General features: G+C 36.7%; 2 protein-coding genes across 5 annotated transcripts; both read right to left on the bottom strand.

Moving 5' to 3' along the window:
• Positions 1-485: 485 nt before the first annotated feature.
• On the bottom strand, positions 486-6,833 carry LOC141452589 (UDP-glycosyltransferase UGT4-like). Its single transcript, XM_074124894.1, has 7 exons — positions 6,348-6,833; positions 4,584-4,818; positions 4,069-4,478; positions 2,977-3,165; positions 1,194-1,422; positions 906-1,125; positions 486-822 (listed from the first exon to the last, which is right to left on the bottom strand). The coding sequence occupies exons 1-7, from the start codon at positions 6,354-6,356 to the stop codon at positions 516-518; spliced, it is 1,599 nt and encodes a 532-aa protein (XP_073980995.1). The 5' UTR covers positions 6,357-6,833; the 3' UTR covers positions 486-515.
• Positions 6,834-6,972: 139 nt separating this feature from the next.
• Positions 6,973-17,466, bottom strand: LOC141452597 (UDP-glycosyltransferase UGT4-like). Of its 4 annotated transcripts, XM_074124920.1 has the most exons (9): positions 17,327-17,466; positions 15,251-15,385; positions 14,975-15,086; positions 12,797-13,032; positions 11,622-12,031; positions 9,806-9,994; positions 9,062-9,287; positions 8,278-8,497; positions 6,973-7,302 (listed from the first exon to the last, which is right to left on the bottom strand). In XM_074124920.1, exons 4-9 carry the CDS (start codon positions 13,029-13,031, stop codon positions 6,996-6,998), a joined length of 1,587 nt encoding a protein of 528 aa, XP_073981021.1. In that variant the 5' UTR covers position 13,032; positions 14,975-15,086; positions 15,251-15,385; positions 17,327-17,466; the 3' UTR covers positions 6,973-6,995. The 4 variants fall into 4 exon arrangements, with proteins under 4 accessions (XP_073981021.1, XP_073981010.1, XP_073981014.1 ...); XM_074124909.1 differs by lacking the exon at positions 17,327-17,466 and having other exon boundaries at positions 15,200-15,441; XM_074124913.1 differs by lacking the exon at positions 17,327-17,466 and having other exon boundaries at positions 15,251-15,441.
• Positions 17,467-18,538: the final 1,072 nt, after the last annotated feature.

The raw sequence follows: 18,538 nt of genomic DNA, 5'->3' as shown, positions 1-18,538 counted from the left end.
GAATTCTGCAAGATTTTTTTTTAGCCAAAATAGAGAAATTACATCCTAATTTATATGTTTACATTTTACAGAAGTTTATTTTTAACTTATTTTTTGTGTGTGTAAGATTTGAGTTATTTTTATAAATAACACAAGCACAACTGTCGAGCTAATTTTATCATAAAACTATGCATTCCCAGTAACCTATTTTTATTTAAATTTAATTTGTTTTTTTGGTCGTCTCAGCCATGTTTGTTTACAATGTTATTATTTTATTTTTTGCCCTAAAATCTTTTAAAATAATCTAGGAATATGGTAAATCTATTTCAGAACTTTTAGTGTTCAACCTCGAATATTCTTTTCTGAGGACTGAGTGAAATGAAGTTTTTTTTTTGAAGCCATCTTGCATGAACATTTAGAATTTTTGAGAGGTAAGCAACCGTCCTCAAAATGAGACCTGCAGAGACAAGTCTGTGGACAATATTGGACAAGTCTGAGACATGCTATACTTAATAAAGACCAGATTTAGTATTGTTTTATTCTTTTTTAGATTTGTTTACATCTTTCTTACAATTTCGCTTTGTTATAATTCGTCTTAAAGTTCTACAAATAAGACACAACACTGCCTTTACAATGTAAATAATTAAAAAGACTATTAAAGTGTAGAATGCAATTACATCCAACATGAGATATTGGTACCAGTATAGATCTAGAACTGCTGGCCGCAAGTGTGGAGCTCCTCTATGCCTGATCACATACTCTATCCAGTAGATAACATAGTCCATAGTTGGTATTGGCTGGTCTTTAAATATAGCCGATCTTTCTTGAATCTTCTCTCGATATCTTTGAAAAAAAAAAAACACAAAATAAAATGAGCCTGATTAAATAATCAAAATGGTCTTCATTTAAAAAAAAACATAACTCACGTTGGATTGTGCAGCACTCTGTTGACTGCTTCCAGTACTAATTCTTCAGTAATGGTGTTCCTATCTAGTCTGACTCCAATGCCTACAGATTCTGTAAATCTGGCATTGTATCTCTGATCGGTCATCATTGGTATAACTATAATTGGCACAGCATGGTAGACAGCTTCCATCAGGCCATGTATTCCGCCATGTGTGATGAAGAGTTTGCAATTTGGATGAGCTGTAAATATAAACTCCAATAACAATAAGGAAGGGCTTACTGATTTTGAGGATATAAAATACCTTTACCTAATACTGCCGATTGTGGAAACCAAGATCTAACTACTATATTCTTGCTAGAATAATTCTGTAATATACTGGAATTCTCTGATTTTAAAAGTACTTTATATTTTAATTTTCCTAAAGCTGAGAGTATAGCGTCTTGCATAAATGGTTCTAACATTTCTAAATTGAAGACAGTACCGAAACTGAAGTAGATTACACCATCTTTAGCGTTGACCATCACCTTCTGGAGATCCTAGGCATTAAGAAAGAAATCACATTACACAACATACAGATAAAAAACATTGCTAGACTATACGGGAAGTGAAGACAAGTCCAAAAGGATAATGTCCGCAATATCCAAGTTACCCTGTCATAGTTGCGGCCATGCCCTTCATTCCCTAACCAAGTTTTCTTTCCTTCAGGGATAAAATAGCAAAATAAAACTGGGATTTCTCTCAATAAGACTTAATCTGTTTACTTAGGAGAAAAATTATCACAGTTTCTTTTGTGGGTTTTTAAATTTTCTGGGAACAGCTTATTCTCAGAAAATATCTGCTGAAACAATCGGATTTGAATGAACGGTGTCTTCTAGCATTGGCGTCTTCAGAAGGGCAGGTTAAAAGAGCTGCCCCACCCTAGAGACAATTAGTCAGTGCAAAAGTAACATAAACTGAAGAACTTACGAATGAACTAAGTTTGAATACAACTGGCACCGAAATTAGAATCTTCTTACATTGAAAGAAGTGCTGGGGAATCGTACAATACTTAGCGTGCTATTAAATTCACACTATTCGAATATACTCATAACGACACAGCAAACCCCTTTTGCACTGGCTTTTCTAAACCATGAGCCGAAAAAAAAGAATGTCAGTGAAGTGTGTTACGTTCAGTCTTGGTCTAGAATTTCAAGAGAAACTTGAACATTGGAACTTCGCTACCACCAATTATTGTCTTAAGTTACTCGGAGTAACCGACTTCAAAAGGGAAAGTACTCGTATAAGATGGAGCCTGGTATCTCCTTACCGAGACGTGCGAGACAAAATCATTCGTTCTGGTTTCAAATTAGATCCTGAATTGGAGAAATTCTAACATCCTAGACCAGTGATGGCGAACCTGCAGGCACTGACCCGCGCAAGCTTTTTCACTGCCCCACAATTTCTAGGCAACCATTTGTTTGTTTACGCGGGTTGATTTAGATTTTCTAATTGTGGTGGATAATTTATATTCTATCTGTATTTTTTTTTTTTCAATCACGCATTGACACAAAAGCAATTTAAATGCTATTTATAACCTTTAGTTTGATCATTACAGTTCTAAAACGCTAATGACGACAAATGCTTTTGTAGTAATTGAAACAAAGCAAGTGTTTACAAAATATCGAAATAAAATATATAATTTTACTCATATTTTGTTTGTTAAAAAAATCGAAAACCCAAAGCAAATAACCATATTTAGATTTTTCTTCAGATAAAACACACTTTTGTAAGGTTTTGTTCAGTTATGTTTGTAAAAAGAGACTTCCACAGCCACTTGTTTCGTCCCGTTTTACCCGTTAAGCCAACTGAATTTTAAAGATGTTTAGTTTTGAAAATATTCAGTTTAAAATTTTTAAACTTAATTCTTGTGCTCTAATGGGCATTTGTGACCCAAAAGCTAGTACTAAAACAAAAAATGAACAAAATTTGACCCACGTCTCAAAAAGGTTCGCCATCCCTGTTCTAGACCTTCACAAGGAGAATTTTAACAGCTTATCTTCTTGCCTGCGAACTTCTCATTTTCAAGAATTCCTTTTTTCTAATTTACTTACAGCCGGAAGTTTATCAGCACCGTGGACATTAATGCCTGCGAATGGGATTACATTCTTGTGCAATGGTACTGGGTAACCAATAGCAGTGTTTCGGTTCATCAACGTTAAGGAGACATTCCCTAACATGTCGCCTAGATAGGGTAGATTTTCTGATCCTGGATACTTGAAGTATTCCCTCATGTTGGCATCCTGAAGATGGCAAAAGATTAACAAATACAGTTGTAAAGAATTTATAAGAATAAGATTCTCAAATTGAACCAGACCACTTAAGTTTTTCGTTTATTTAAAAATTATTTTTTTTCCACCACTCTTTCAAGAGACTTTAAAATGTGGGCTTCATTTCTTTAGGTCTTCAAATATGCAGAAAGGAAAATAACCTTTAAAAATTCAGAGTTTAAATGATTACAAACGAGGGAAACCTTCGCGGAAATTCGCGCTCAAAGAAATTTGGTTTTCCACAAAGTCAACATTTTTTTTACATTTCCGCTAATCCTCATTAATGAGACTATAGCGACAGATCCAGTATTACAGTTAGATGACACTTTAGAGCTTAGATTAACCATCATCTTCGCTAGAAGTGCCCTTAAACGAATTTTTCCTGTTATTAAGTAGACATTGTAGATCTACGAGGGAGCAACGGCGGCTCCAACAATCCAAGAAAATCTGTCGAGAGAAGTCACAATCAAAAGAAGAAAAATCTATTTAGAGAGGGGAACTGCCGGTAGATTTTCATGTGCGGTTTTTTGAGACAATGATCAAACTACACAGACACCTATATAAACAGACTTTTCCTAAATGTCACTTTTTTGGACCTCAAGAAGTGAATTTATAGTAAAAACTCGAGGTCGTAAGTTTGAAACGGTTGTAGTATTTCCTACCTGGGCGGAGAAGACAGTAATGAATGAATATAATGATGGCCCAAGTCTACTGAGATCAACTATCAGTAAGTGATCAAACTGTTTATTGGGATCTAAAAGAAATTATTACCTTTTAATTGCTGGGATAACCAACTATTATTGTGATTAAATAAATGAATTCGATTACGTGGTTCTCTTCAATTTGAGGGCAGCTTATATATTTGGTACAAGTTACCTGCATATACAGATAAAACGTGCTTCCAATGATAACCTCCCAATAGTAAAGAAAAACATTCTTAGCTCTTTGCAGAAACGTCATGCGATCACTAAAGCCCTGTCTGATGTGCGGAGCATACGCCAAAGGCAGATGATTTCCGGTCAGATGTGCCGGTAGAGGAAAGAAAAATGCTGACATAAAGCTTATGACTGGTGCATTGAATTTATGGCCAAAGGCAACAAATGGTTCTTGGATGAACCATGCTTCTGTTATAACAAGATCAAATTTGGAATCTGTATCCTGGAGCAACCTTTGAACTGGTTCCAATTGTAAAGCTTTTGGTGAAAAGATCAAAGAAATGGCCCAAAAACCGAATAATTGTAATAATTCATTGTCCATGTCAAGAGGTGATGAATTCGGTAGAGTGGCTGTAACAGAGAAAAACCATGTTAAGAAAATTAGGATAATTTTTTGTTTTGGGTATATAGGAAATGTTAGTCGAGTGAGTGGTTTTTTAAAAACCAATCACTTACCCATGAATTCTGTCATAATATTCGGTACCACAATGTCCGTCAGGTTTGGTAGAGGTGTCTTCTGTGGAAATGGGCTGACAACGGTGACATTATGACCTCTGAAGGCTAATTCTTTGAATATAGGCTGGAAGTTGATTGTGTGGCTTTTGAACGGCATTGGGACCATCACTAGAATGTTGGCTGCACTTCCATAGTTCACTGTTGCAGCTAACAGCAACATCTGTAGGATAGTGTTCTGCAAGGAAAGCGTAATTGGTTGAATGTTTTTTTAGTCGGTGGTCATGTTTACAGCAATACCCATGGAGATCAATAACATTTTTACCCATTTCTATTTTATTAACCTGCGCTTTCTCTTTCTCTCCATGTTCTAACTTACAAATTTTCATGAAATAAATGCAAGACAAAGTTCCGATGGTTGCAATGATTTTCTAAGATATTGATTTAAGTTAGGTTACAGGGGAACTGTGACGACACTCTTACTTTAGTTTTCATTATAGGAACATGTAGGCGCCACGGTAGCCGAGCGGTTATATGCTAGACCCGCACAGCTAAGATGTATTGCGGTACTAGGCTATATTCCCAGTCTATACCTTTAATGGTTAATATGCGAAATTTATAGTAAAGTATGTTTGCTAGTTGCCACGGTAGCCGAGCGGTTAGAGGCTAGACCCACAAAGCTAAGATGTATTGCGGTACTAGGCTATATTCCCAGTCTATACCTTTAATGGTTAATATGCGAAATTTATAGTAAAGTATGTTTGCTAGTCGCCACGGTAGCCGAGCGGTTATAGGCGAGACCAACGAAGCTAAGATGTATTGCGGTACTAGGCTATATTCCCAGTCTATACCTTTAATGGTTAATATGCGAAATTTATAGTAAAGTATGTTTGCTAGTCGCCACGGTAGCCGAGCGGTTATAGGCGAGACCAACGAAGCTAAGATGTATTGCGGTACTAGGCTATATTCCCAGTCTATACCTTTAATGGTTAATATGCGAAATTTATAGTAAAGTATGTTTGCTAGTTGCCACGGTAGCCGAGCGGTTAGAGGCTAGACCCACAAAGCTAAGATGTATTGCGGTACTAGGCTATATTCCCAGTCTATACCTTTAATGGTTAATATGAGAAATTTATAGTAAAGTATGTTTGCTAGTCGCCACGGTAGCCGAGCGGTTATAGGCGAGACCAACGAAGCTAAGATGTATTGCGGTACTAGGCTATATTCCCAGTCTATACCTTTAATGGTTAATATGCGAAATTTATAGTAAAGTATGTTTGCTAGTCGCCACGGTAGCCGAGCGGTTATAGGCGAGACCAACGAAGCTAAGATGTATTGCGGTACTAGGCTATATTCCCAGTCTATACCTTTAATGGTTAATATGCGAAATTTATAGTAAAGTATGTTTGCTAGTTGCCACGGTAGCCGAGCGGTTAGAGGCTAGACCCACAAAGCTAAGATGTATTGCGGTACTAGGCTATATTCCCAGTCTATACCTTTAATGGTTAATATGAGAAATTTATAGTAAAGTATGTTTGCTAGTCGCCTCCGTACACGAGACCTAATTGGTAGTTGGAGATGAAGTCTGCCTGAAAAAATAGGCATTACTTTTACTTTACTTTTTAGTGAACAAGTATTAAGTTTAAGTTAAACTATTCCCTTTTAGGACAAGTTTTAAGTTGCCACAAAGTTTAATTATGCAAATTGGAATAAGAGATAGTCATGTAGGGGCTTAATTACGTCAAAATATAATTCAAAACAACTTACCTTGTACATTTTTCTAGCTGTTCAACTAGTTAAGGCAGATATAAAATCTCCAAATGTATGGATTTAGACCAAAAACACTTTTCTCACTAAGAAATTGCGCTAAAACGAAGTTAGTTCAAATGTACGTATTGTAATCAACTAAGAATGACTTTGAATCTATTCACAATTGTAATGATTCAGCGTATTATCAAAAATGACCTTCACTAAAAATCAACGCCCCTGATCGCCGACAGAGATCTACTAACCATTCTACTTCTGACCTTGCGATCTAGACTATCTTATCTGGAGCGAACAGCACTTGAGATGAAGCGTTATCAATTACCTAATATCCGCACACTTAATTGTGGATCTAAGACGGTGGCATATTGTCTCTGAAAAGCCAGTTATGCTGTGTGCATTTAGGGTTTATGGTTTTATAAAAAATCTTAAACTAGTCTTTTTCTTTAAAAATGGTTAATTTTTTTAATTAACTTTGTAAAATAGGGTGAAATTGATCGGCATACGATCGAATCATATTTGAAACGGATATTGGGGTAAGGAGAACTCCTGGGTAAGGGCTAGGTGGATTCCTTCTGTAGTGCCATCTTGTCAGAAGTTCCGGCGGAAGTAGTAAAATAAAGTCGTGTGAGTGTTCGCACCAGTTTTTTTTTATTCTTTTTTAGATTTATTTAAATCTTTCTCACAATTTCGCTTTCTTATAATTCGTCTTACAGTTCTAAAAATAAGACACAACACAGACTTTACAATGTAAAGAATTAAAAAGACTATTGAAGTGTAGAATGCGATTACATCCAACATGAGATACTGGTACCAGTATAGGTCTAGAACTGCTGGCCGCAAATGTGCAGCTCCTCTATGTCTGATCACATACTCTATCCAGTAGATAACATGCTCTAACGTATCGATCGGTTGATCTTTAAATATTGCGGAGTGTTTTTGAATGTTCTCTTTGTACCTGAAAAAAAAGTTTTTTTTTTTAATTTACTTTCTTGAAGATCTGGGGGGTTATCGGGCAACTGGAGTAGAGTAATGCAGACACTCGTCCATCGAGCGATATTGCAGTGGTAGAGGCTTCTAGAATGGTAGTGACACGCCCGGTTGCAAATTACTAACCAAGTAAAACTGTATCTAATGTTTATAGTTAGGCGCCACGGTAGCCGAGCCCTAAAGCTAATATTAATTGTGGTACTGGGTTCGACTTCCAGTCTAGACCTTGGATTTCATGTAATGGTTTCCGTCTACGACACCTAATTTGGTTGTTTACATTACTTTACTTTTACTTTAAATGTTAATCAATAATCAACCTCCGAGTTCAGGGGTTACCAGAATTAGTGAGTAAATGCTAGCTTAACCAGGCCTTTTCAAAGAGGGCCACTCTGTACTTAGAATTAAGAAATTAGTACCATCATTGCCGTGACTATTGTCACGAAGTGATTTTTCTGAAATACTTCTTTGCACAGTCTGTGACAATTGAGTACATTTAAAGATGTTGAAGGATTATATAGTGACTCCGTAGATTCGCCTCTGAGCCGCCCACAAGCTCTGTAACCAAACTGAGCGTGTCTTCTGTAATGTAAATACAGCGAAGCGCTCGGCTACGGGACTCAATCCTGCTTACGTGTTTTACGGGAATTATGAACGTGACTACGTGAAACGACTTGGCCCAGGGAAGTCATTTTAACGTTAATCACTATTAGCTATTATTATCAAAGAATTTGATTCTTACGGAGTGTACAATTAATTATTAGTGTTCTCGTTACACACAGGCAACAGTTGCAGCTGTAAGAAGCTCCTAGAAGGAGACAAATCTAAGGGCCAGCAGCTGGATTCGAACCTGCGATCTCCGCATTGGAAATTATTACTGATTAAAATTACGGCCCTTGGTAGATAATAAACCCCTTTCTAGGATAAACAACCTCATGAAACCTACCTAGTATTATCCAAGACTCTATTTATGGAATTGAACAGATTGTCCTCGTTAAGATCCTCCAAATATAGAACTTCACCATCACCCCGTCCTTCGGCATATTTTGCGTTGTATTTCTGATCTGAAAACAATGGTACTAGCAACAGCGGAACAGCGTGGTAGATTCCCTCCATAATACTGGCCACTCCTCCGTGAGTGATGAACAATTTGCAATTCGGGTGAGCTGTTTCAACACAGATTTAAGTTAAATTAATGTAAATAATACCTTAACTTAAAGGCATGCAAGTTCTTGGGATTTGAGGTGGCAGATGATGCAGCTGATAAAATTAGATAGGTGTAGAAGCCGTTAGAATAGTGTAAAGCAGACTGCAGAAGAGAAAACATGTTGTGACGGCTCTGGCTCTTGAAGATTGGTGGAGACAATGCGCAAGAAAGACCGCACGGGTAACCCTAAACATTTTAAGGAGACGAAGTTTTTTCCTACTGGAATCACAAGGGTTGGAGGACCAAATTTTGAACAGAAAAGACTTGATCTCCTAGAACTGTAGGGGATGGTTCAATAAGCCTTTTTCTCTTTGGGAACAGGAACCGCCCCGTACTCCAAACCATGTATCCGACCTAAGGGTAGAAAAAAGGACGTAAAATAACACGACAACTACACGCCTCCTGCAGCCATTTCCACCAACTACTCAGTCAATGAACCAAAGTCTCTAAAATCAGTGAACTTGCAATGCCTTCTTTCAACCTCATTTGCAAGAAGTAGCCTCCATACAGGAACTATCATTACCTAGAATGCTAGACTGTGGATACCATTTCCTGAACTCAATATTTTCTGGTAACTTTACATTAGCAGGTAGAGTATTCCATTTGATCAGCACTCGGCGTTTGACTTTGCCCAACGCTGAGATGATCGATGTTTGCGTTTCTTCAGGTAATGCTGACAGATTAAAAATGGATCCAAAATTGAAATAGATGACACCATAAACGGCACTGTCCATTATTTCTTGTAAATCCTAGAAAAAAAGAAGGTTTTTTTAAAACTTAATAATATGAAGTTCTAGCAGCTTTAATAATAAATCCCCTCACAAGAACGCGGCTACAAACACTCATAGACCAATAGGTAAAACTCACTTCCTGCTGGTTAAACGGATATTTCCTGTTTAGTCTAAAAAATCTGCACGATTACAGCAGTTCCTCATGTAAAAAAAAAGAGTAAAAATGAACTTATTTTTGGAGCAATTACGGGAACTAGACTAGCACACAATAAAGACGGGTCCAGCAGGTTAATGAAAGGGGGTTTTACTTGAGTTTGGCGAACCCACAGACAAATTCAAGCTCATCATCACTCTCACAGCCACTTCGTGGAGTAGAACACCTGTGGGGCGCTAATAACCACAGTCGTCAATGCGCCAGAAGATCCGCCACTCTCAATTAGACACTCCAGTCTAAAGTAGCTACATTCTTGGGTTTAGACAGTGCTTAGTTTAGGGAACCCAACCTTCCCAAAAGATAACACATTGATAACCCTCACCTTGGGTAGTTTTCCTCCACTTTTCACATTGATTCCGCCAAATTCTATAACATTCTTATGCAATGGAAGTGGATAGCCGACGGCCGAATTATGGTTGATGAGCGTCAGCGATGTATTTCTCAACATGTCTGCCAATGGTGGAAGATTTGGTAACTCTGAATGTTGTAAATATTTTCTCATCAAATGGTCCTGTAAGAAGAAAAAAACATCATGTTTCTCAAAAATCATTATAACAGTTTATGCTCCTCCAAAAATTGTCAATATAGAATTGATCAAACAGCGATTTTGTCTTTGAGTATTACTCAACGATCTATTTTCGATTTGACACTGATCAAATCAATATTAGACTGTTGACCCAACAAGTACCAACTTAATTCACTTGACTTCTAAAATATAACACGAGTTTTCAATTCCTAATTATCCTAATAATGTGTTTGGTTGTGGCCACAATTTTGGAAATAGCAACTACATAGGTTGCGTTTCACTGAAAAAGAGTTCTATTTTGATATTAGTAATATTGATAAACATTAATTTTGTACAATACAAATCTATTTAATTGTTCTTCATTACTTTAAAAAAGTGAAACAACACTCACAGTCATTACTTCACTTCACTAAACTTTTACAAGTTATAACCTAACCTGCCCGTTTTCTCCCTTCCTACTCTTCATACAAAGCTGCGAGCATGCGCACTGAGATGCGCGGTGAAATTTAAATTAAAAGATCTTTTACACATATATTTTTTTTAACCTAATTTTGAGGCGGAAACAAGAACTCGCAGAATAATAAAAAACACGGGATGTGAAAATTCAAGCAACTTCCTTGCAAACACGGCAATTTACTTAAAAAAAAAAATTCCGTCATTTATTTCATTAAATTTTGAATTTGAAAAAGTTTATTTACAATTTAAAATAGATATACAAAAGGAGGTTTCAGGCTGCAGTGCCTATATACTCTCCACAACTTGAATATTTACATTGGTAAATCTGCCCAAACTTACATACTAAGGCAAAATAATATGTACGTAAATGTGCCATCAGAGGGGGCTGACGACAACGCGACACAACCTGGAGGTTAGCGTCACTTTAGAGAGTTTATATTTCACCGTCGTTAAGCACTCTATGAAACGTAAACACTCTAAAGTAAGCTAACCTTTCCAGACTATAACCTAACCTTCAGGTTGCGTCGCGTTGTCGTCAGCTCCCTCTGATGGCGCTTTTACTATCATAAAAAACCTAAACTACGTAGAGTCAATAAAAGATGAGATATTGTGCTTGTATTTTTTTTTTTTTTTTATAACAAAGAGAACTTAAGTTATTTCATTAAATTAAATCCCAAGGGATGATGGGGTAATATTGAATTAGTGAGCAGGTGAAATAGGGTTAGAGAATGCTTTAGCCCTCATCAAGTACACGACACCACAATTCTCAAAATCGGTTCCAATTCCAAAATACGATTTTTGCTGGATAAATGTGAAATGATTATGTCACTTAGGAATAAAATCGATCATTTCGGAGAAAATCACAGAAAACTCGATTCTCTTTTCTTTACAAAACTGTAATTATGTTATTTTTGATACTGTAAAATCGGCGGAAATGGTAACTCGAACAGAATTAGCACTTGGAAGGCCTGCTTAACGTGACCCGTTTCCCAAGAACCCGTAGAAAAACCAATTTTCCTGGAAAAACAACCTTAGGTAGGTATTTGGGGGAACCAAAGTTTAAGAAGCTTAAAGGAAATTGATATTTTCAGAAGAACTGAGGAATACTTTCCTTGATACTGATTAGTTTTGTTAAAATTTCTCTATACATACTCACCTGCCGTCTGATGTGGTAGATAGAATACATTAGCAAGTCCCAGGTGTGGAAGAATGCAGTTTCCACTCTTTCCAGGAACGTCATCCGATCAGAGAATGTTGAGAATCTTGTCGGCGAATAAGAAAATGGAATACTGTTGCCAACGAAGTGAGAGGCCGATGCGGATAGAATACACGGGTGCAGATTTATTACCGGGGCGTTGAATTTGTAGCCAAACGCTACCAGTGGTTCTTGGAATGCAAATGTTTCCAGCAATATTAGATCAAATTTGGTATGTTTATCCCTGATTAACTTCTGTACATATTCGTTGGACAACGCAAGCTGAGATAATTTGTCGCCGACTTCCCAGATAAATTTCAACTGAAATAACCTCTCGCTCATTTTTATTACGTCTGACAACGTGAAATAACCTGCAAAAATCAGTAAAATAAACAAATTAATGCTAGCGGAGTAAAGAACGTTCTTTTTTGCTTTCACGTTCAGACCAGCGACATGAAAGCAAAAAATTGTTTATGATTACGCTTGTTTACTGTAACCTTCCAAATTAGGACAACCAATTTTGCAGGGTTCAAAGAAGGGTAAACTCTTCCCCTACAGCTGGTCATTATTGCCCCCACACTCTCCAGGTAAGTTGCAGGAAGAGTGGGAAGCGGAAGTAAGGGATTAACTCACCCTATGCTCTCTCTCCCTCTCTCTCTCTAAACATTTTGAAGAAGGCTCCTCAAACTGAAGAGTCGGACGACTCTAGGTAGAGTATATTTCCTGTTCAACTTACTCTCTACTCTAAGGCTCTCTAGAGATGCTTGATGAAGGCGAAAAGTTTGGAGATTTAAACGCTTACTGAACAATTCACGTCTCAAACGTTCCATATAAATTTTCTAAGGATGGCTTCGCCAAATTATGGGAAACAGTACCTCCTTGGAAAGACTGGAAAGAGTGAGGAGCCGTTAATCAGGGAGCGTTGGACAGTCTAAAAGTGTTATCCTGTACTAAGAAGTCAGGAGAGTTCTAGAAAGAGTAATACATATTGGTAAGAGGAATAAGATTATCCCAAGAAAAGAGGGCATCCGAAATAACCGCTCTCCTTCGATACAAGAAAGAACACCTCCCTGCGTGATCTGAATGGTTTTATCTTTACTAAATAAAAGAAAATAAATTAATTCCAAAAAACTTACTAACGATATGATCCCAATCGTTTCTTATTACAATATCATTTAAATTCGGAACGGGCGTCTTCTGTGGAAATGGACTGACTACGGTGACATTGTGCCCTCGACTGGCCAAAGCCTTGAAGATCGGCATGAAGTTGCTGGTATGGCTGTACTGAGGCAGAGGAAATAGCGCCAGAATGTTGGACATTTCCACTTCGTTGCAGTAGAGCACAAGAGTTACTAACAGAAGAAACCTCATCCTGAAATTGTTAGTAGATCATACAGTGAAATTACCTTACCAATAAAGAAATAATGGGCGTGGAAATAACTGGAGAAACGCCCCCTACCAAACAAAAACATTAAGCCGATCCTGAATTCGAAATAATCTAGATAATCAAAATGGAAATAGCAATCCTTCTTTCATACCCAAGCGTGCACCTTCAGTAGATCTTCCTTTAAATCACCTCCCTAATCTCAATTTTAGTTTCCTGTGGCTTCTGCTGACTTAAACATATTAAGGATATAATCATAATGAAATAAGGTTAAATTTTTAAGCTTTTTGCTAACAGTTCAATTTTCAAACTTCTATATCTCCCTTCCTATTCATTACATTTCAATGAAATATTCACCGTATTATAGAGAAAACATAGCTCTATAATCGATATAAATAGCATTGTCTTAGTGCTAATAGTTGTAGAGATATAGAAGGTTAAAATTTGAAGGTTTTGAAAATGGTTGAATTTTCAAACCTTTATATCTCTTTTCCTATTGTTCTGATTTTAATGAAATCTTTACCGAATTGTAGAGAATAGTTAGCTCTATAATCGATATAAATAGCATTGTTCTAGAGCTAATAGTTGTAAAGATATAAAAGGTTAAATTTTGGAGGTTTTGTAAACAGCTCTAAATTCAAACCTTTATATCTCCTTTCCTATTCCATAGATTTCAATGAAATCTTCACCAAATTGTAGAGAATAGTTAGCTCTATAATCGGTATAAATAGCATTGTTCTAGTGCTAATAGTTGTAGAGATATAGAAGGTTAAACTTTGAAAGTTTTACAAATGGTCTAAACTTAAACCTTAATATCTCTCTTCCTATTCATTAAATAAACTTTACAAAACTTCGTATCTTTTTTATAAGCTTAGTGAGAAGGAATTAGCAATGCGGTTAACGTATTGGAGTCCCGGGTTCAAATCCAGCTGCTGCCACTTAGATTTTCTCTTCCTAGGAGCTTCTTACAGCTCACTACCCCCGGTGATGGACAGTGTTGTCTGTAACGAGAGAACTCTGTCCGGAGGCTGGCAGTGCACTGAAAAAAGCTTCGGGAGTCAATAACCTCATAATGTTGAAGCGCCTTAACTCGGCAATACTTTCAACTACTCTAGCGTTTGAAAACTGATCTAATATTTTTATGAATAAAGGAAATTATAAAAAATTGCAAAGGAAGTTACGAACGACTTGAACCAACTCCTAAACGTGTTATCATAGAACTGAATGAATTGCAGAAAATTACATATTTGGTAAAACTGATAGTGAATAGATAACTGCCAAGAAATTAGATAATAGGTAAATAGATAATTTAAACATAAAGAATGTTTAAAGTGGAAAATGTTTTTCCACTAAAACCACTTTAGATAAAATTTAATTCTAAATTTTTTATAGATAAGAGGGTGTGTTATAATCTTGTCAAATTTTCAAAATTTAGTTTTTATTGGAGACATTCATTTTCAGGGCATATCTATCTATCCAGATTTGAGGCGCCACTATAGCCGCGAGGATAGAGGCTAGACCCGCAAAGCTAAGATGTATTGCGGTACTAGGCTATATTCCCAGACTATTCCTTTAATGGTTAATATGAGAAATTTACAGTAAAGTATGTTTGCCCGTCGCCTCCGTCCACTACACTTAATTTGGTAGTTGGAGGTAAAGCCCGCCTGAAAAAATAGACACTGTCTATCCAGATTTACAAATCTGGTGTGATGCTGTAATCTGGAATACCATTCTGAAGGCTCTAACTCAGTAATATTCTGGCTTATATTACATTCTCATCATTAATCGAATTTACCCGGAAGCTCTGAGAAAGCGATTTTTTAAGAGCCAGCAGCTGGGATCTGAACTCGGTATACGTTCCCGGTATATTTAGTAATAGTTGAATTTGCAAATCGGAGCTAAAAAATTTGTAAAATTAAAACCTTCCAACCTTTTTTAATATTACGACAAGTTTTCTTCTTTCGATGGGTTCGTTTCAAGATCACCAGATGCTAGCGGCTCACTGTCCGGCGAGGGAGATGGTTTTCTTTAACGAAAGAGCACTGGAAAAAAAAACCCCTCAAATATTCTCGCTAAATGTACCAAATTTAATGTATAACACTAATCACACTGAATGGCCAGCGGCAATTCCACAAAAAATGCCTCTACTCTTCACCAACTGATAACCGCACTAAATATGGAAGGTCTTTTATAGCTTAGTGGTCACCGTGTTGGATTTCCATGCGCTGGAGAACCTTGGGGTTCGATTCCAGTCTTCCTAGGTGCTTCTCTCAGATCAGTCTCCTGATGGTGTCTTTGGTGCTTTGTAACGAGAGTACCCTGACCAGACGCCGGCAGTGCCCTGAAAAAAAAGGTAAACGCGTCTAAAAAATAAGAACTATACAGATGAATTTTTACATGGTTTTTCACTGTCTTATCTGACAATTCTTTTTGATAATATTAGATAAGATTATATAACTATTGAAACATGTTTCGTTGGGCCAGCCAGCACAAAGAGAGAAAATTTAACTAAAATTTTAAAATGTGATCACTTCTTTTTTGTACCAATTTTCTATATTTGGTTTTCATCTTTCATCGTTTCTCTTTTAAAGAATAAAGTACTATGATGATGTTAAATTTCAGAAAATGAAGTGAAAGCCAAAAATTGAAATTACTGATGCTGTGGTATTGGCGGGCACACGGAGCCCGTTCAACTATGAGCCAACAACTCTCATTCAATAAAAAACAATTTATCAGTCAGTTTTCCGGTTTATCTTTTGGGGTTTTTTTTTCAAAAAAAAAAGTGAAAAGAGAGAGAGAGAAATTCTCCAGGAGGGTGTGCACAAAGGACATCTCCAATGTTCGCACCACGTGTTATTCTCACCCACACGTGTCATTTATCACCACGACACGTGGTGTGGTGAGCTTGCCCTAGGCCGGTACAATTTGACGCTGGAGAAATGTGTCCCATTAGAGGCGTCACTCATGCGAGAAGTTTGCTCCGGCCAGTAGATCTGTCTGTCGGTGCAACATGTCCAGCTGGAACTATTTATTTCCAGCAATTATAAACTTTGTTTTTTATTTTAATAAATTATAAATTTTTTTTTTAGGTGTTAATTTTCTTGTCATCAAGGAATAAATAATATTAACACCACCGGAAGTACTCGTTTTCAGGCCACAAACATGTAAGTTCCATGTAAGTATATCTCTTCATTTCCTTTAACTTAGTATACTAATTGCATAAATGTAGATACAGAACTGTTTGACACATTTAGTTGTACACTCTATGTTATTTAAATAATTGAGCTTGAATATCCATTAAAATGAATAGCATGAATCAACTAACCCGTTACTTAACGATTATAGACACAAAAAATAAAATAAAATAAAAAAAATTTAAAAAAATCTGCCTCAAGCGGTAATGTAATGGAACTAAACTAGTTCACCAAACTGCCCGCTAGATGATGCTGAGAGTTCAATTACACCACTTTTTCGCCAACTAATTTATGTACAGTTCTAGTTCAGACGTTTCTTCATTTAGTAATACTTTTAAGAGCTGATAAATTATCAAAATTTGTTTATTCAATTTGTAAAAAATTGCGGCAGAAATGTAAAACATACAGTAAAACCAATGCCATCGGCACCAACAAAATTGAATTTCCCCGATAAAGTAAAAATTACCAAGATCTACGTGTATATAATGGCCACAGGAAGTTTACAAAAAGTGATAATTAAGAAAATAAAAATCACAAATCAGCTGTTACGACAGATACGATATTACTTAGCACTGCGGACACACGAGATGACTGCGGAATGTGTGTCCAAAATTCTCAAACCGGATGTACCACTTTCCTGAATAGATTTTCATAGTTTTCAAGCGAGCTTTTTTTTACTTCCTCTTACTTTACTACGTCACAGTCTTTTTTATTTTGACTTTTTGCCGCCGGAAATATCCGGTAGAGGTCCCAGTGGAGTCAGATAAAGTGGTTTTTTGCCAAATGTTTTTTTTTTGTCAGTGTGTTTGTTATTTATAACAGTTACGTGAGACATTTTTTTCCCCTAAAATTCGTTTAAGGTTACTTCTGAAAAAGGAAATACGATTTCTTGTAATGAGATATTAATTAAATTTGAGCCACACGTTAGGAATTTGAAGAAAACATTAGTTAGGGAAGGTCGAAAGTGAGTCTTCACATTAGATTTGAGGTAGATAAAGAACTTAAAAGGCTTGCAGCTATTGATCACTGTATTCGCTACCATTTCCATAGATTCTAGCATAGAATGCTTATTATAGTAATGTAATTACCAAGAAACTCCCGGCAATGTTGTTTAAGAAGCGCTGTTTAGTGGGTAGACATAGACAGCATGCCGTGCAGCTCGCCGCAGACTGACTGGCGTCATAGTTCGCCGAACAGGCCAGCTCATGTAACCTTGAGACCAGCTGTACGCCAGGTTCAATAGATGTCAGCACCTGCCACCAGCAGCTCCAGTCGAACTATATTGAATTATTGGCTAGAAATTTACAATACATAAAGTTTTATTAAAGTAGAATAAATTGTGTCAGAAAGAATTTTGGATTTTATTTGTTTTAAACTTGGAGGACGTCTCTTAGTACTTGATCGAATGAGACTCTTGTTACTCGTTTTTGGTAACGTTACTTTGCTAATTCAACCAGTTAAGCACTGAATTTAGTTTTTTTAAAAAAAACCACAGTGTGCGGGATTAAAATCAGACAATGACGTGTATACACGTCGAACGCAGGGCAAAACAATCAAAAAAGTTTACAACGTCGTAATAATCACTGCAAGCACTTTTTCTGCAATCTCTCTGGGGCTTGAGATTACCAGAGCATTCTGTGCGTTCATTCAAAATCTTGCATCGCTTCACTCTAGTTAACTAGGGACGCAAGAGATTTTTACAAGGAAGAAAAGAGCTTTTTGAATTCTGTGACAAAATGAAATCATGCTCGTACTGAGGTCTGAATCTCTATCTAAAAGGTAAAAACAAGGGTTGAGAGCTTCTATTTGTGTGCCTAATTCCCCAATCTCTAATGCGGAGACCAAACAGTACCAACCATTTACCATTTGGGTGGCTCCCTCCACTCACTCCGTTTAAGATACTTGACAGTTCTATTGGTAAGATAAAGGAAACATCCCACCAAATAATATTCTTATTGTATTTTATTAAAATTTCGAGTTTTTATCGATAATGGCAATTTTATATTTTTCACAACGAGTATACACGTCAAACGCACCCTAATAGAGATTTGGTTTGACGTGTATATACAAGTCAAACGCGCTTAACTGGTAAAAGCGTTGCCTTAAACTTTAAGGCTTAAAGCAACACGATGTTCGCTAAGATTACATGACAATCAAAAATGCTGAAGATGGCTGAAACGAAGATGAATGGAGTACATTTTATTTTAAATCACAAGTTACGAGGAGACAGATGGTAGCCCTATTGTTTGGATTTTCAGAGTTCGGACGGAGCCTGCGACTTTCAGAATAAATGGTCTCAA

The sequence above is a fragment of the Rhodnius prolixus genome, unplaced genomic scaffold, assembly GCF_049639745.1.
Source record: "Rhodnius prolixus isolate KJV_2025 unplaced genomic scaffold, Rpr scaffold_1, whole genome shotgun sequence".
NCBI classification, from domain to species: domain Eukaryota; kingdom Metazoa; phylum Arthropoda; class Insecta; order Hemiptera; family Reduviidae; genus Rhodnius; species Rhodnius prolixus.
Note: the sequence above shows the minus strand (reverse complement) of the source record. Positions and strands in the feature narration are given on the sequence as shown.